The 20193-nt window shown below is 32.9% G+C and overlaps 1 protein-coding gene across 1 annotated transcript; it reads right to left on the bottom strand.

The window, feature by feature from the left end:
• Positions 1-2002: 2002 nt before the first annotated feature.
• LOC111004008 (voltage-dependent calcium channel subunit alpha-2/delta-4) lies at positions 2003-18755 on the bottom strand. The gene is made up of 26 exons (XM_022274808.2): positions 18398-18755; positions 17657-17933; positions 16875-17040; positions 16493-16624; positions 15566-15727; positions 15179-15297; positions 14187-14413; positions 13504-13726; positions 12893-13027; positions 12156-12248; positions 12051-12074; positions 11340-11366; positions 10997-11077; positions 10483-10557; positions 10106-10213; positions 8076-8335; positions 7696-7853; positions 6980-7117; positions 6444-6637; positions 5517-5654; positions 4615-4869; positions 4382-4478; positions 3959-4125; positions 3520-3678; positions 2957-3079; positions 2003-2584 (listed from the first exon to the last, which is right to left on the bottom strand). Exons 1-26 carry the CDS (start codon positions 18625-18627, stop codon positions 2465-2467), a joined length of 3888 nt encoding a protein of 1295 aa, XP_022130500.2. The 5' UTR covers positions 18628-18755; the 3' UTR covers positions 2003-2464.
• Between the last annotated feature and the right edge of the window lie 1438 nt (positions 18756-20193).

The following is a 20193-nucleotide window of genomic DNA, read 5'->3' as shown; positions in this document are numbered from 1 at the left end:
TGACTTAATTAGTTTTTAATTGTTTAACACAAAGTGTATTGTTTTTGTTTTATTTATATGTGGACATCACAATGTTTACCAAAGAGTTTATATGACATTTTAATTTGTTTATTTATTATGAATTTTCATAGCAATTTATTTTATTCTTATTGATTAAAAAAATATGAAAAATTTTAAAATGTTGTGATCAAATAGCGAATCTTACTGCCAATTTTTCCCGCTAGAGGCGCTAGCCATAGAATATATTTTATCGATTTACTAATAGGCTATAGAAAAAACATTGTCAATATTGATGAAGTCTTAAAGCTAAAGAGAAAATAATGATAAGCAGAATAAAGTGGCGCCCTCTAGCTTTACCTTTAAGTAACCTTATTCTACTTGTTCTGTGTTGATATAGAAAGTAACATCAAATATCTATACATATGTATTGGCATATGTAGTATCACATTTGCATTATTAATTATTCAAAATATGTAAACTAAATGTAATAATAATTTATGGTATCTAAGTGCCAAATCAGAAAATTTATAGACGTTTTGTAGTGTTTTGTAGCCAGTTCGTCGACGAAGTCTATACTTTGGGTTTTGACCGCATGGTCCAGGCATAATACGATGCGTCATCTTAAGAACACCCATGCAATTAGCTTAAAATAAACTGGCTCGCTACAGTAGTTTTCCCTAAATAACATATTTTTGATGTAAAATAGCTGAGAGAAATATTTTAATAAATTAGATTAACAATTCCATATAATAGACACAGTATTAAGAGGCTATTTTTTCGAATATAGATTAGGAAAGTTCACAAATTTTTAGCTTTTCAAACAAAATATTTTCAGGGTTTATTCCTTTTGAATACATATTTCATATGCTCTCTATTGTATAGTTTACGGAGGTAATCTTGAGCTCCGGATTGGAATTTACTTCGGAGGACTTAGCGACGAACTTTGCATTAGTTTCGTATTCGTATACGTACATTTTTCGGTGACGTATACGAATACGTTGCTCAAGATTTCGATAAAAAATATCGTTTTCGGCAACTATTCGATTTTAAGTATAGTTCGTGTGATGCATCATGCTGATAAATTAAACTAATGTTGAATTACAATTTCTTTAGATTAAGTTTTGGGCATGTTTAAAGGGTAGAAAATAGCAAAATACTTCTCTGAAATTAATTATACTACATATATAATGTTACTTTTTAATCGTCTAATCATGTTTACTTGTCTTTGTGCAAGATTATTATCGCGATTTCACAGAATTTGTGAATAATTTCGATAAGGTTAATTAACTATTATAAGCGTTGTTCATCTTTATCTATAAATAATTAATGGATTAATGTCTTTAAGGTGATAATTTTCTCTTTGATGTTTAGTATTTAAAGAAATTAATATCGAAGAAGATGAAGGTTTGTTACAATAGGGTATTTACACTATATTTTCAGTTGATTATTATCTTGCAAAAATTTCGCACTTCCAATAGCGAATAGCGATCCCGAGTTCGAAATTGGGTTTTGACCTTAAGTGACGTCATAATTATGCAATCTTTTAATAACCGTAGCGTAAGCGTACTGATATCGCATAGTATCGAGAGATACAAAAACTTAATTGTGTAGATAGGATCGCTATAGATATTTTCTCTCGCAGATTGAAAATTATAAATTTTCATAATCTATTTAATTTATTGAAATTATTAAAATCGGCTGCTTTTACAAGAAGTATTGTATTATTATGTATTGTATTTAAGTTTTATAAGGATAATACCCTATCATTGTATGACACCAAAAGACGAAAACAGATAACATTGGTTGAAACGTCTAAATGAGAATAGATAAAGTACTATTTATAATAATATTACCCACCAATAAGCATTCCAATATTGTTTTAATATAAGGGTTATTGTATTTATTGACTATTAGGGAGATGTAATGTTCCAACTTTGTGATTTGCCTGAAGGCGCTATCAGTATTAAATAGGCATTTCCGAACCAAATAAATAAAAACCGAATTGAATGAAAACGAGTTTTATTAACACCAACATATATTTTTTCCCAACAACGGACGGTAAATAACATTCTTATAATTGATTTATTTTTTGTTATTGAAAATAATGGCTGAACACAAATGCAAAAATGATGTATCCGGGTGATGGTCTAGTTTATAAATACTACAGAAAAGATCAATAGTTTTGGAATTGTCTTTGGTCGAATTTTAAATTAGTATAGTGTTTTGAATTTATTCACACTCGGATTCTACTTTCCATACATCTATTTTGCAGTGGATACACATTTTATATAGGCTTGAGTTTTTTGATTATTACATAAAATTACGAAATTCTGTTATTACACATACACAAAAGCGACAATAACATCGAGACACGTAAGCTTTTTACAATTTTTTTTAAAATTTTGGTCTACATTAATTAACATTTATATTCAAAAGTTAAACAATTATTAATTCAATTGCGCTACTAAGTGATATATAAAACGAAGTGAATAAATAATAGCCAATATATTTTAGTAAATTGTAACGAGTTTGCATCGTTTTCTGGATCTGGAAGCCAAGGTCCGCACTGTCGGTATCCTTCCTCCTGTAGAAAATGTAAAATAGGTTACAAAAGCCGAAATGCATTTAAGTTGAGACATATCACCCATATGTTATATTAAATTAATTAATTGATTCATGTTCGTGGTCTCGCGATGTTCTAAATATGTTATGTATATGTTGGCCGCCTCAAGGAGGATCGGCTCAGGTGAAGAAGTTAGTATGTATATCCTTAGCGGTCAAATCAACTTTGGCGCGTTTTATGCAATGACTTTATCACAGTGATTATAGATATATCGGTACAGACAATTCTATTAATTATGTGTTTTGAGTAATTAGTATTATTTATAGTTTTAAGATTCTTATCATTGAAAATACGTAAACACATTAAAATGATAGTATAAACGTGATGACTTACGGATGTAAAGTTATGTGGGTAGCAGGTTGTATGGGGTTGCCTTGCAGGCAAAGGAATCCGGTTCCGCCAGCATGCAAGACGACTGGCTGAACCAAATACTTCGCCATCTTGTTCCATTACCACCTAAAATATTTAATTATTTATTTGCAACATCGAAATACTAAATGAATTATTTATTGATAATAATTAGTAGGCTCGATGTAAAAAAATCAACAATCACTCGGTCTACACAGTTTGCACACAGAGATAAATAGCTTACTACCCATAGATTTTTAAATAATAGGGTGCATAAGGGCAGGAGGCTTACCTGATGTTAAGTGGCACCGCCTCATGGACACTCACATTGACAAAAGGTTCGCAACGCCGAGTGCGTTGCCGCCCTTTCAGAAAAGTTTTATTTGGCTTGCTGGACAACTTTCGATTCCTAGCGAAATGTTGTTTCAAGTCGCAGAAAGGGAAGAAATAACGTCAAACAAATACTTAAATTAAAAATACTACTACTACTAAATAATTATAAAAAAGCATAAATGGTAACTTAGTGTAATTTCAAAAGTGTTACTTACTGGCTCATTATCTAAGGGGTCGTTTAACTGCATGGATATATTGCAAGATTTGAACACAGCTAATAGAAGTAAATTGGTTCGAGGGACCTCTGTGGCGACCAACGGCCATTCACAGATATCCGCTGGGCGATTCAGTGCTTCCATAGAATTTTTGTTTCGCTGAAATATTGTTAATTCAGTAGCGAATTTTTCTAACAGGTAAGTTGTGCCTACACCGAAGCTTTTAGGTGGAAAATGGACATTTAAGGTATAAAGGTAAATTTTGATATGTATGTACTATTTACACAATTATTGTATTAAGATTCTTTTAACGAGGCTTAGCGCGATCTAGACGCTTATCCAAAGACCCATTATGGCCGCAAATTTAAAATCAAACCCATTTTAAGTTGCATTTGACATTAATATACTCATTGCTATTCTAATCAGATAAAAATCTCACCTGTAACTCGTAAATAGCACGAGTCCTGTCACAAGCAGCAAATCGCGTCCGATTCAAAATCACTTTGGAATCAAAAAGTCGCTCAAACTTTTCACGCTCGTAATCATGCCTGATTCGTTCGCGACGTTTCTTCTTCTCTGTTTCAGTATCGCAGCTTACTAATGTGTCTTGAATAAAAATAAGTTTTTCGTTAAAATAATATTTTGCCACAACACACATAGACATTTGAAACGAACCGAATAGGAAAAGTGTTTTTTTAAAATTGTTTTTGATATCTCTCATTATATTTTTCTCTTTGATTATTGTTATTTTGTGTGTTTTTGTTTGTAATAAATGTTATGTCTATGTCTTACGTCTAATCGCTTTTATCCAGTCAAATTGTTTTGCAGGTTATTATTCTATGCACCTAACTTATGTACTTACTAGACATCATGACATAAAGGACAGTAAAGATATTGTGAGACGCATAAATGACGATCTTGATTGTACTCCACAAACTTATTATAATTGAAGGCAGTCTCTGAAAAATGATATGTGATTTTAAATATGACAACTGACAAAATTAATTCTAAAGTATTGACCACACAAATATAACGATTGGATTCACAGTTATAACGATGGGCACGTTCTTTTTTTATATGTAAGATAGAACTCACAGTAGATGCAGCCTTGGCTTTCTCATCCTCTGGTGGAAAGCAGACGCCCTGGTAATCATGAACCCAGCGAATACGGAACACGCCAGCATCAAGTAATGCCTTCATGGCGGCCGGATGCTCCGTAGACAAATGCTTATTAATTCTTTCATCATCAGTCTGATCTGCTATCACCCACCCCGCCTCGTCAATTAGAAGACACGCCCAAGTATCATTGTCACACCGTGGTTCACATTTTGATTCGTCTTCTTCGTTACACTGTCGAATTTGATTATTTATCAAATAAGAATAAGTATTTATCTATTACTAACAAAATCACTATAATTTAGACTTCGAATATAAAAACTATAAATGTCTCTAAGCCTTTAGCTTTTCCCCGATGCTTGGTGTCATATTTCTTATATAGAAAAAGATATTCATTTTTAGACTACTATAATTAATAAGACTTGCAACGAATATTCGGTATTCGGCTGCTTTTGTTATATTACAGTACATTACAACAGACAAAGAAGCGCGAAACAATCACGTCTGTACAATTCTTTGGCGCCAAAATCCAGCCGAATACTTTTGCCCAATATTTGGCTATCCGGTCAGGGGCCTCGCCGAATATTCGGTATTCAGTAAACTGCCGAAAATACTTTTCGTTGCACGTCTATATATGGATAATAAGATTTATTATCCATCCATATAATATCATTTTCACTTGGGTTAAATTTAGTAAGTACAAATGTTTTGAGCCATCTTTCTCCGCAAGGCCCAAATTTAATTAAAATAGCTCCCGCCGAATGCAATTTATTAAGCGATACCTAGATTTCTCTTTAGCAGAGAATATATTAATCTTGTTTTATTTTTAAATTTTTATTTTATTCTACTGAGAATCTTCGAAACTGTTATTTTTTACTTACAGGAAAGTTTGTGATGGAATCTAGGAGGTCATCTAAATGTCTAGGATAGAAATGGTATCCCGCAACTCCGATGATGCCATGTTTTGTCGGATGGCCCAAAGTACGCGCGGCAGTAAGCCATTGCCAACGGTCATCTAACTAAGAGCAAAAGTTATGTTATGCAATACCACTTAAAAAGGCATTAAGCTAGACGAGTTCTGACATAATGGTTGAATGATAAGTTTTTGAAATAATCTCCAGGGTGATATGTATGTATATGAATTTCCATATTTCGTATTGGTAGAATCGAAGATAGAATTCGAGATTTCATCCGTATTAACCACGATGCCGGTTGTTCCACAACTAAGTGAAAATATAAGGCAGATTTTGCACCAGCTGCCTACTGATATATTTCTGACCTAATTTTATGTAGGGGCCTTCAAAGATGAGCGTACCAATTCCTAAAAGGCCGGCTTTCCAGCCCTCTGGCAATGTGAGTGTTAAGGTCAAAGTCAAAAATCATTTATTCATCTAGGTAACACAATGTTATGTCTGTTGTTGTCATGTATTATTTTTTGTATCATATATAAGTGTAACCTGTTGTGGAGGCATCCAGTGTGTTTGTATTTGTTTTATTTTTGACTTTGTTTTTATTAAGGATGTCTCTGTTTGGTTTCCCAATAAATAAATAAATAAATACACTAATGACTGTCAAAAAAGAAATATACATTGTATAATTCTAATTTTACATTTACTCAAATCAAGGGTGTGGAATTATGTCACTTAATATCAGATGAAGCTTCTGACCGTTTGCTCCCTGTTCTGTAAAAAACAATGCTATGTCCGTCTTTGGGACGAGATAGTGTATAATTAATATAGGTTTGAAGTATCAATTTCTAATATTTTCGAGTTCTAAATGACACAAAAATTACATAAACCGAAACTTACAGCAGGCGGGCTAGAGTCAGTATTCCTCAGAAGCGCCACAGGTGGTATTGGTGCGTGAATTACCAAAGTGTCAGGATTGGCTGTGGCACGGCGGTAAAATGGTTCATCTGGTCCCAAAGACCATACTGATCCCTCTGGGGGGTCAGCATGTGCCGTAGTCGCGTGGTATAATTGCCAACGGGTTAAACCGCTTTCTGTCAAATGTCAATCATAATTGAATTTTAAATTTTCAGAATTTATCTCTCTATCTTGAATAGGTTTTTTATTGTTTTAAAACAAATGGCTATTTCGTGTATCATTAAAATTTATCTTTCAAGTATATTCAATACATAACAGATAAATATCCCGATAATATTTTTAGAGTTTTTGTACATTAAGCAAGAAATTCTTACATGCATTTAAAGAAATCATATTTATAAAGAATGTTATATATTAAAGCAAAAACGCAGATATTTGCTGAAATTGTTCAGAAACTATTTACCTTACTTAATACTAGCAGTATTTGATATTTTGTGAATTTAAGAAATACGATATACCTGTAGAAAAGAAAGCGGTGTTGGAGCCAAGAAGACAACCAGAGCATTCCCTCTCGGTGTCAGGATCTTCGTGCTCGAGGGCCCATTGCTTTGTCGCAACTGCTTCGTGACTTAAGCGTGCCATCAGCTCTTCATTACCTAAAAAAATTGAGAAGGAGTAATAAAAAAAAGTCAAATGTTGACATCTATTGTATTCGTAATAGCTGTCTGTATGTGTGCGTATTTTATGTTATATTTTCTGATTCACATACAAGAATCTTAGGTTTGCTAAGCTCATATTTAATTATAAATTATATAGAAATAATTTATTATTATGAACAACTTAGCAAGTACATAAGTGGATGATTTACATTCAATAATAAAAAAATGGCGTTGCCTGCAAGATTTACTGAATAAATAGAGTAATCAAGCGACTTATAGAAGCGATTACAATTGAGGCACGTGTATTTAATCGAGTTAATCGACGTATTGTACGGTAATTTTTAGACAAATGTCCAAGAAATTATAAATACACAGAAGAGAAATGATATGAAAGCCTGAAAAAGTGTCACCGCCCATTACTTACTCATCTCGCCTTCCTTTTTAGTGTCCGTTTGGAAACACTTTATGTATACATTTCCTAGTCATAAGAAGACCTCTGAGAATGAATATAAAAATATTGCCGAGTTGAACGTCCTTAATCTAAGGATAAGCAATAATAAACATTGATACCGTACAGTGATAAGTTTTTTCAAGTAAAGTTGGTGGAAACGCCGCAAAGATGTGTTTAATCTTTTGCATCGCAAAGTTTGGTTCGTCTTTTCTTCTTCTAAGGAAATGCAGTATTTCAAACTTCCGGGAATCAAAATGTTGTTCTACGTGTCTGCAGTATAGCCTACAATTAAGTATAATCTTCATATGAAAAAGCTTGAGACAAAATCACTTTTCATGAGTCACCATCCAAACTGATTTGTATGGCATGACATTAGTTCATGAAGCTTACAGATACATGCGTAAAGAAAAGACATACATTTTGGAAAATGGACAAGATGTTATCGAGAGTTTATTTTTTGAGATTTATTTTAAAATCCAAAGTCTAAAATCTTAAGTTTCATACCACTCAGGATGGACGGCAAAATCGGTGTTCCATAATGCTTTATAAGCTTCCTCGCCCAACTCTTGTGTAAATTGTCCATCGGGTACTGCATGTAATAAATTATACTTAGGCAAAGAGACCACCAGTGTATAATGGTCATGAATCCTCTGCCAATAGTAATCCTTTACTTCAATTATAGCTCTCATACCACCTTCGAAAATACTCTTGGCGTACATCGACCTTGAACCGTTAGGTTCCTCAATTACCAGCGCCTGACGAAACTAAAATTGAAGAGAACATTAAAGCTACTAATTTGGCAGATGTGCTTTAATAGTAGGGGAGCCCAAGAGGGGATTTCGGGATTTACTCAAGCGTGGCAGATTAATATACAGGGGGATACCTTGTACCCGGTTAAGTACCTCCACCAAATATGAGGCCCATATATAAGGCCGCCCGTGAAGGATACAGGATCAGATTAGTAAAAAAAAATTGATCATCAGACATTCTCGAGCGCGTCAGATTAAGGTAGTGTGAGTTAATCACATCCTAAAAAGTGTATATTCCACTAATCTGACAATTTGAGAGTGACGTAAAGAGAGGGGAGGGCAGCAAAGTTGTAAAAAAAAACGTCATCTTGACATTCTCGAGCGTAGCTAATTTTTTTTTATTTTGAATGAAATAATTCTAGAATATTGAAAAATATATAATCTGACGATTTCCGCAAGCCGAAATAACAAAATTTCGTCGATAAAGTTCGTGCGATAAACGCGTGCAGCTGCGTGATGCCTACATTTCCTTCTCCGCGTTTCCCTCAAAATTAGATTTCATGTGAATTTGAACCGATGGGGACCGATAGATTTTGAGAAATTTTGAAAAATCTAAAAAAATAACAATTTGTTTTTTTGATAGTGTTTTTTTGCAATAACTTTTAAACGGCTTTATCCATCAACTTCAAAAAACTAATCCATCTTTAAGCTTGAAAAACGACGTCGATCGCCACCAAACTGGTCAAAATCGGTTGATTCGTTCGAGAGATATCGTGAACGAAAGAAAACCGAAAAAAGTGTTTCTATCACATAACTTCGACATTTCATATCGGATTATCGTTTTTGATGAAATTAAATAATTAGAGCTTAAAAAATGCGTCGATCGCCGTCAACCGCGGGAAAATTGCTTGATCCATTCAAAAGTTATTGGGGTTTGAAAATTTCAAAAATAGTGTTCTATGAAACTTCTATCAGACTTTCGAGCTGGGAGAACTCTTATTATCATTAATATTATTTCTTTGAACTCAGCGAGCTCATAAGTACAATTTTAAGCGCCCAGGAATGGAATTGCAGGCATGGCCTTTAGGGTGAACCGTTTTTCTAATATTTTTTTTGTCAGATCAGGCAAATCCCTCTAGATAATCGTCAGATTATGAGACAGTACGTTTAGAATATAAATCTGAACCATATATATCTTAATCTGACGCGCTCGAGTATTTCAAAATGGCGATTTTTTTTTGCACATTATAATAATGGCTGCGAGTTTGCGTCAGCTCGAAATCGTCAGATTATTGAATGAGAGCTTTTTTTTTGGTGCACTTAACACCCCCTTAGAAAACCTGACGCGCTCGATTAAATTTTTTTTTTTTCATTTTTAACCCTTACGTACAACCACCCCCATCATGCAAATGATCAGATTAACATACGTACATTATTAAAAATACGTAGGACATTGATGCTATCAATATCTGACGCGCTCGAGTATGTCCATGCAACAGTTTTTTTTTACATATTTAAACATCTATAGCCGCTTTCCCCACTGATGAAAAGGTATATATCATATAACATTTTTTTCTTCGTATCATCTAAGCTTTGCAACCCAATAGGTCTCCACGACGCTCGAGTAAATCCCCATTTAGCATCGTGGGCTCCCCTACCATAAGGGCTAAATCAATTCTTAATTTAGAAAACAGTGATTGCTGCGATAATGTAATATAATATAATTAATATAATATTCATGTAAAAAATATACCTACAGATTTTTATAGAAAAAAATACCCTTACATCGAGCCATTCTTGTGGGTAATGTCTGGGATAGTGATCTATTCCTGGTTGCTCCACATCTAAGATGTCCACAGTTCGATAACCAGGTTTTAGGATATCGCCGTCAAACTAGAACCGATAATAAATATAACATTACTCTTTGTAAAAAAAATATCATAAGCTTGTATAAATTTTAATTATTATTATAATATATCGTGAAAATTGGATAATAACATTAAAACAGTAATTATATTTAGGTTATACATATACAGTTTTTAAACAAACACACACCAATTACATTTCATAAGCAAAGTTAATTATAAGTGAACAACTCGTTTGCTTGAATAAAGCATACTTTAGTCCAAATGTAACTTATATAAAATGCTATTAGTACTCACGACGGGTTTTGTATTGTTGTGCAGTACAATATTACCGCGATGATCAACTATGAACATGGTTCCGCTTGCGCCTATCTAAAATTAAAATAATATGATCTTTTTATTTTTCGTACTAAGGGCAAATGTTGCTATCTTCGAAATCTTTGTATTATTAATGTAATTGTGGTCTAGGCAGATGATTAGGGTCACACGAAATAAATAAATAAAAATAGATAAATAAATAGATGATCGTGTCGGAGGAAAACATCCAGTTTGAATAATAGTTATTAAACAAATACCAGCTCCGCACTGCATATATATGAATTCAAAAAAATAACAAAAAGCGATAGTACGATGGCGCGTTTCTTTTGTTCGTAAATGGTCAACAGCGTCACAGTTCCAACGCGCAACATAAAACGTAATTTTGACCTATCACAATGAAACGTACCGTTTGGTCTTTCGTTATGTTCTTAACCCCTGGACAGTAGTCGATTATCAAATAAACCAAAGAACATTTTAACATACGTATACATACCAGGAAAAATGGCAAAATGAGTTTTAAATGATCCAATGGTATGTCAACTCCAGCAACTCCTAGAAGACGATTAACTGGATACTAGAACCGAAGACATTTTATACCATTAAAGATTGTGAATATTTTTAAACCCTATTTACAACTAATATACTATTTCTAACTCATATTTATTAGAACGGATATTTCCGCTTCATAAATATTAGAGGTAGCGATTTAAAAATAAATTTATTTTAAGTCCATTAAATAATAATTACGTCATATATCAAAAGGATCTTGTAAATTTAACCATATCTTATCAATAGATTTTATAACGATATTAAAACAACTGAAAAATGATATTTACCGTCCGTGTAGCATTACGTTGCTTTTCCTGAAATTGAAATACAATAATAATATATTTTATGAAATTCTACTAAATATATATAAAAACAGTATTAGTTTTTATAAGAGCTCAATTATAAGAAAGCATTCGCAAGAACAATCTTACAATATATAAGTACTAGTAGAATAATATAAGTAGTAGTATAATAGTAGTAAATCTTAATATATATATTTCTTGTGTGCGTGTGTATGTGACTGAACTCCTCCTAAACGACTGGACCGATTTAGACGAAATTTTTTGTGTGTGTTCAAGGGGATCTGGGAATGGTTTAGATTCACAATTTCGTCCGCTGGACAATGTTTTTTTAATTAATTTTCAATTTCTTAGTTGTTGTTGATTTTGGAATGTTTTACATTGGATCCGACAGACGGCGCTACCATCGCAGTGTCAAATTTTAAATAATATTCGAATTTTAATTTTAGTCTGTCCCGAAATTTAAAAAAAGTTTTGTTATCATTGTGTTATATCGTGTGTGACCATGTGCTGGATCGTTAGATATTGTCATAACATTTGAATAATAATTTTCATCAAAATGGCTTATTAAAAATTAAAATTTTGAAATTAAAGACGTGTAGACAGGACAACGTCTGTCGGATCCGCTAGTATAATATAAGTACAAAACTGCCAGATAACAACTCGATTAAATAATATTAGATATTATACTATACATACCTCGTTCAATTGAATAGTTATGTTCTGTAAAATAAACCATGTATCAAAACCCCCAAAAACGAATGTAATTATACATTTTTCAATGATTACTAATTATATCAATACCTCAATAGTTGTGCTTTCGAAAACAGGAACTGAAACGCTCACTTGCAAACGATAGTTCATATCTTCGCCTTCATAATATTGACCCTTTTTATCCTGAAATGAGTACAAAAGGGATTCAAATTGGTTTGCTAGAATAATTACGCAATTCCTTCGAGATTAAAGAGTTTGAAGGATTATGATTGTAATGCTAAAGGAATAAATAAAATTTTGGACGTATACAATCGGTCTCAATCAGTAGCCTTTATAAATAAATTATTAACATGGGGATAATATTAACTATTATTAAAATTCTATATATACCAAACTATAACATTTATAATATTGCATATACCATTAGAATAACTATTGTGACATTTAATTGTATTTATTATATTTTATTTTCATTAAAACAACTACAAAGCTCTACGAAATATCGTAGATCGTCTACGAACCTTCTATTCTTTAAATGAATTACAGATACATATATAGATATACGTTTATATATTTATTAAAGGAAAGAGTTAAACATTCTAATAGCCAAAGCTATGTTGATAAGATTAAGCTTAATATATTATACATATGAGATTTATTATTTAATCTTTTCTTCTATATTTTTATTTAGAGAAAAGGCCAAACGGGCGGCTCACCTGATGTTAGGTGAAACAGGTGCTATATTAACACTGCCAAAAGGCTTACGGCCTTAAGGCTAATTATTTCTAGTATAAAATACTTTAATGTGATTAAATTAAAAATATTACCAAGTTATACAAATGCATATCATCCTTATAAAGATTTTTGAGGAACAAATCTTTATTTTGTCTTAACCGTTTATACCGATATTCTTGTTCGGCGCTTTCTTTTTGTTGCCAATGAAATTCACCACGTCTCGGATCCTACAATTTTACTAAATCGTTAAAAGAACTATTGCGTTGAGGGTGTAGCCCCTTTTTTGTTAAATAATAAAAAAAATATATAATTATGGATAGTAAATTTTTGTTAGGTTTGGTTTTAGGTTCTACTGCTGCGGCTACGACAGTAATGCCGTACTTGAAATTTTAACTTTTATATTATAATGTACAAATACAAGACAAAAATAGGTTGGTCACAATTATCTAGAAATTTGACATCCCATTTTTGATATTATTAATTTATTAAATTATTAAATTATCGCATCACATTAATATTAATATTAATTATTTTATTATAACATTATTTGGCATAAAGAAACATTGTTTTAACAATATTGTTATACTTTAATTATAAAAAAATAAATAAGTGTGCTGACGACGCCAGGGTAGAAGTTTCACCGTAAAAGTTGCACAAATTCTAACACCAACATTTATGCAATAAAAAAATAAAGAAAAATTACCTCCATATGCGCATACACATCACTATAGGTCCGTAATCGGTGCTCCCTTTGCGCCACTAGAGGACGCTCTAACACTCTTAAAATTCTCAGTACTTGTTCTGTGATGTCTGAGTGAGAAATAAACTCCGCAAAATAACCATCTCTCTCACAACTCACCGATTCCCCATACAAACGAGTGTAATCTCGCAGACCATTGCGATCGTGAAGCCACATTACAAAGAGTCTACGACAAAAATCAATTTTTGGTTTAAACATAATTGTTTCTATTCCGACCTTTTATGTTCAGTGATGTACTTAAAATAAAATTTATTAAATATCTTTCAAACTGCTATTTGCGCCAAAGGGTCTGGCCCTTATGTATGAGTTGATAGTGAATTTGTGGGGCTCTGGGCTATTATGGGGAAATCCCCCGTAAAAGCACACGCGAAAAATACACCGACCGAAAACAAGCGATGGGGAATTCGTTTCATATTATATTCGTTTCGCGCATCGCTAAAGTTGATTGATCTCAGGGATTCCAACCTTATGTTAATTATTAATATAAAAGAACAATAGGTGATCTATTGTTTTCGTTAGGGACTGTATTTTATATCCCTTTATATCCACGGGCCCTGGGTTGCAGCCCAAAAAGCCCTTAGGTAGATCCGCCCCTGCCCCTATGAGCGTATTTCAATTCATATTACCTGATCTTCCCTTCGGGGTCGAGGCGTCGCATTAAAACAGTGTAATTATAATAAAGACTGTCGGTAACTAATACGATCGCCTGTTGACAAGCGCGTGGTCTATTCAAAGTGTTCTGCTTTTGAAGCAAATGTACTGAGTACGTTAAAACATCTCCAATTAACGATTCGTTAACCAATGCCTGGCGTTTAAGTGCCGACATCATGGCTGCTGAGTTTACGTGATTCGCCTGGAAATAAATAAACCTATAACCACCTATAATAGATACATACTTTTACCAAAAGCGAAGAAATATGAAACATGTACATAATTGGGTTTGAGTATAATGAGTAAAGCGACTCTAATGACATCGAAGATTGAATCTAATACGAAATAGGATTTTGAACAAAATTGTCATATGACGATAAAAGTCAGTGTCTACGGGATTTCCTCTTTAATATAATAACTCAAACTCAAAATAACTTTATTCATATTGGTCAACAAGTACATTTATGAACGTCAAAAAAATTAAATTAATTGTAAATTTACATTTACTACCAGTTCGCAAGTCAAGGGCGTAGAGCGGGCAAGAAGAACTGGCTAGAAGGCTTTCCGCCACTGTTTTTGATTGCTAAGTTTTGAGTCATACTAATTGTTTAAATCAATCAAGTATTAGGAACATTTTTCATTAGTTTGTTGTAAAAACGATACAATTTCCATGTAAGTGGTTTATCTTCTGGAGCCTGGTTGGTCGTACATTCAAATTAGTCATGCTTCGAGAATGATACACCAGTAAAAAGTCACCATTTATTTTTAAATAGCTTAATAGTTTTTTGTACATACGTCATAACTTCAGTTCAAGAATATATTGACCAGATAGTATCATAATAATTAAATCCTTAAATTTATTCCCCACAAATACCCCGAAGAAATTTGCAACACAATACGTAGGCGTACCTACGTGCCTAATATTTTGATGAAAAGGGTTTCGAAATTATAAATTTTGGTTACTTACCGGTACAAGTTTATCATTAAAGCAGCTAATTGGTGATTCAACCACAACATTGAATCTTAAGACATTCACTTGATCATCATCCGTCAAAGCGTTTAGGAGAGTTGATGTGAATAATTCGGCTAGAAAAAGTAAATATTGTTAAAAAACGTTTTTTTTTTCTATTTCTCCCGCGTTTTTATTGATTGATTGTTTAGTCGGCAAAAACTGTCATGTCAAAAAGACAATTTTTATTTGTTCCACACATTATTAGTGTTTTCCCCCATAAAACTATGGGTCTATATTATTATCATCTGTTATTACACTTTGAATCTATTTTTATTAAAAAGGATGGTTCATCTTATTCACCCACAATTAACGATATTAATAATTGACAACATTTTTCTTTACCAATAACTTGGTTAGATGAGTTATTCATCGATCCCGAAGCGTCAAGGAGAATGAGTACATCCCTTGGTGCGCCACTGGCACTCACATACCATGGCCTCAAACGACAGTCATACACATCTTCCGCCTCCACGTTCAAATTGTATAGACTTTGCCATAAAGCAGCTATATGAAACAAAATCGTGTACAATTTTTATTGAATAAAATTGCAGTATGATGCAAAATTATTTAAATCGACCAAGACGATTTTTTTGTACGCAGTTTGTGAAGATTATTATAATGTAAATATAAATTCTGTATATATTTATTTTAATAATCAGATACATTTGTAAATAATAGTTTATTTTTCAATTATATATTACACAATCAATGCCCGAAATATAATGCAAATAAAAACATTGCGTTTGTTTTTCTGATATTCTGTCACTGCAATTAGTAACATTTACCGACTGTATTAGTAGTAATAATAGATGCGGAATTAAGAGTGATTTATAGAATGAGTAAGAAAAGATTTAAGAGATCTAGAAAAGTTCTAATTTTTACTCCTATTTAGTATCCCAACCGTTAGAGATATGAAAGAAATTTCAACTCCTCAATTCTTATAGACATCCGGCATATATGACATCGTCCGTTCTAAAAAGCCTTCGACGCATTTGCTTTGTTAAGGTCGTTGTGGCCTACTTTAAGTAAGAAACGAAGGTGCAGAATCTATTCAATGAAACCAGCTTTTCTGAACTTTTTATACGTATTTTTCTAAAGCATCTTTTATTATTATTACAGGCATACAATTTAAACAGGGATGCTTGTCCTGTATTTCCTGCGGTCGTTACGTTGCATTTATTATGCAAAGGTAAAGCTAAATATCTTTAAATTTTAATTTGAACAATACATTTATTATTTTTGGAGTTCAAATATTTAAATAGATCTCACCAGGGTAATGTCTTAGAAATCCTTTTGCACTGCACAAGTATTGAAAGTCCAGAGTAGCATCTTGTGCGTAGTTCTCACGAAATGTAGCCAGTAGATTTTCCGACCAATAAATATGTGGCAGAACTCTAAAATCTACACAATAGGAAAGTTAAATCAGTTTTGTTATTTTTCGTTAAAAAAAACAGTGGCACTACAACCTCTTTAGGTCTTGGCCTCTGAATTTGTTTCATGATCAATTTTTAAATCTAATAAGCAAGTAGGTGATCAGCATCCAGTGCCTGACACGGGTCGCCGACTTTTTGGGTCTAAGACATGTCGGTTTCCTCACGATGTTTTCCTTCACATAAAAATAGTTTGCATGATATTATGCAAAGTACTTTACCACAAGCAAAAACTTCAGCAACAACGTGAACGCTACTAGAATCCAATGAAACTTGTGCATTGAAATGTGAACTCTTTTGAAGTTTCACTTTATCTATGCTTATACAGGAAGATGGTAGCTCCCATTCGCTTTCAGTTGGCACCGCTTGCTTTAGTACGTCTAAATCCTGAAATTGAGAATTTATTAATATGATGTTTTTATTTATTTGTTTAAAGAAATATAATAAGTTTTCGTATTTCAATTAAGGCACGAAAGTGCGTATAATGCTTTCCTGCATTTATGACACTGTACTGTGAACGAATAGTTTTATCAGTTGAATTGTTCACAATTCAAATATTAAGTAAATCAATGTGTAATTAATTTTCCTTGTTTGTACTTCAAACACTTCAAGAGAACGTCCATTAACTATGGCGCTTGAAGTACTTAAAGCTTAACATAATTATATAGCGCCGGTTAAGATGATTAATTTAGTATTTATTATTTTTGTGAACATTTTAATCTAATTAAAGAATTGGATTTGTTATTGCGGATTAGCACGCAAAATTGAAACATACAAACAAACCAGTAGCCCACTGAAGTATTAACCAATTCGATTTAGGGTCCTTCAAGAAAAGAGCGTACCTATTCTTAAAAGGCCAGCAACGCACTCGCGAGCCCTCTGGCATTGAGAGTGTCCATGGGCGGCGATATCACTTAACATCAGGTGCGCCTCTTGCCTGTTTACCCCTGTTCTATATAAAAAAAATTATTACCGAAAAACAAAATCAAGCTAAGCTACTCACAACACTGTGATCAAACATATAGTCTGCGGGTGGTTGTTTTTTATTTTCCAAAATGTATGTTGATAGTTCTTCCGCTTTTCTCATAATTGCCTCCGCCGCCTTCCCTCGCCTGTCCAACAGACCTTCGAGAGCTGCAGACGCTCTTTGCAAAATTGCTGATCCATTCCTCATTTCTATCTTGATATTTGCGAAACTTTGAGACAGCACATCCCGTCGGACTACTTTCTTTTCTATTTCAAATAAATACTCGTGGATTTCATACGCCCATTGTTTGAGTCTGAGAATTAAATATTTTATGAAATGTTTTGAAAAATGTGATTATTATTATTATACAAGCAGTGTTGGCCTAGTGGCTTCAGCGTGCGACTCTCATACTCAGCTCATCAGATACATAGATTCGATCCCCGGCTGTGCACCAATGGACTTTCTTTCTATGTGCGTATTTAACATTTGCTCGAACGATGAAGGAAAACATCGTGAGGAAACCGACATGTATTTGACCCAAAAAGTCGACGACGTGTATCAGGCACTGGAGGCTGATCACGAAACAGATTTAAAGACAAATGCCAGATGCTAAGACCTACAGAGGTTGTAGCGCCACTGATTTATTTATTTATTATTATATATTAGTTATTTGGTTGATATAAAAACAACTGTGACATGAAATATTTTACGGTTATAACAGTGAGAGATTATGGAAAACATCTAATTATTTATTTCATTTTATATTAAATAACTTACCGGTCATGAGTAATAAGAGTTGGTACATCTGGAGGTTTTCGTAGAGTGGTTTTTATTTTAACTTTCGTCACATTAGCGATTTTAAGATGTGTGTTTTTTAATTTACTTTTATTGATGAATATATGCCCTTGGTGTTCTACTAGTGACTTTCTGATTGTATATTGTGTTACTTCTTTGGTTTCTAATGAGTTGATTAAAAATAAGAAGGGTATGATTATTTGTATGCGCATTTTGTGAGAATTTCGGCACAGCTATCAACACGGCGAGTGAAAAGGTACTGCGCGCAGGCTCTCATAATCTCTATGGATGGCTCCCGCCTGACTGGCGTCTACGGTCTCGCTTTCACTCCTGCCCTTCATCCCCTACTATAAAATACAATGAGTCATCTTGAGTCTTATTATGATAATCTCAGACTTAATTTTATAAGTAAAAATTTTTCTAGTAATTCCTAGACGTAATAAATTTGGAATTATTTGCCGTAAATTTAGAACAAATCTATCTTCTTTTACTGTCGACCACAGAACAAAATCCCGACAATAGGTATCAGGTACATAATACTGATACCATACTAGTCATCAATAAAATAGGGGTAGAAGTGAATTTGATCCACGCCCCATGGGGTATATGGTTATCTTTAAAAGCCGTAGTCATAGTTACTATACATAGATAACACTGAAAATGTTAAAAAAATGAAAAACGGCTTAATGTAGAAAGTTGCTTATTGCTTTTCGAATATTTTGTAACACCACGCCATGCGAAGGTTTCTGGGCGTCGGTTAAACTATGAGGATTCCATCTGGTACAAAGCTCTTAAATTTACTTTTACTCCTAAATGTTCATGAATATTTTTGAAGTAGTTTCTTACCAATGCCTAGGCTTGCCCGTATCTGCTGATAGGTCACTCTCTTATCCTTCTCTTATCATGCGTTGCACAGCACTGATGTTTTCTTCAGTAGTCGCTGTTAAAGGTCCCACACGCGAATCATCATTGAAATTGCTACATCCATTAGGTTCATTTTAACAAGAGTTTCAGATTTCCCGCCAATTTACAAAAACAAATGACAACGAATACATTTTTTTATCGCAATAGTTATAACTCAATATTCTTCATTAGGTTACCAAAGAGTTATAAAATTAAAATAAAATAAAAAACATTTCATTAGCCATGTTTCTAACTGGCCAATTCTAAACATTTTCCGTGTTACCCACGTAATGATAGTAAATCGTTCAGTTATGACCGGTTGAAACAAACGTAAATTAATCCTCAAAACTCGATTCATCGATGATTATATATCATGTTAATATCTTTCTCAAATATATACATAATATATATTTTTGACAAATATATCTTTGACTTAGTCAAAGAATACATAGTTACATTCATTGTTAATATACAAGACATTATTGCATTCCATTTTTACTTAATGTACTTAATTAATAAAAAGCGTTCAAAAACAACCTTTGTTTATGAAGCCTGTATATACGACACATTTATTATTACATTGAACATAATGAGCTAATTAAGTTATCTGGTTAAATTCTTTGTCAACCACTCGATTTTGAAGAGTTACTTTGATAACTTTCTATATAAAATTATTGCCAGTTGGGACATCAGTATCAGTTCAGTGAATAAAATAGAAGGATGAAAGGTAAGCATTGTTACACCAAGTGCAATTAAGGTTCATTTAAATGTTTAGGATAAATTAAAGTATGTACGACTAGCCTTATTTCAAACTGTCTGGACTTCAGAAGGTTACTATCGTTTGAAAGTAAAAATATATAAGAACGAGTCAAGTC

The sequence above is a fragment of the Pieris rapae genome, chromosome 5 (assembly GCF_905147795.1).
Source record: "Pieris rapae chromosome 5, ilPieRapa1.1, whole genome shotgun sequence".
NCBI classification, from domain to species: Eukaryota; Metazoa; Arthropoda; class Insecta; order Lepidoptera; family Pieridae; genus Pieris; species Pieris rapae.
Note: the sequence above shows the minus strand (reverse complement) of the source record. Positions and strands in the feature narration are given on the sequence as shown.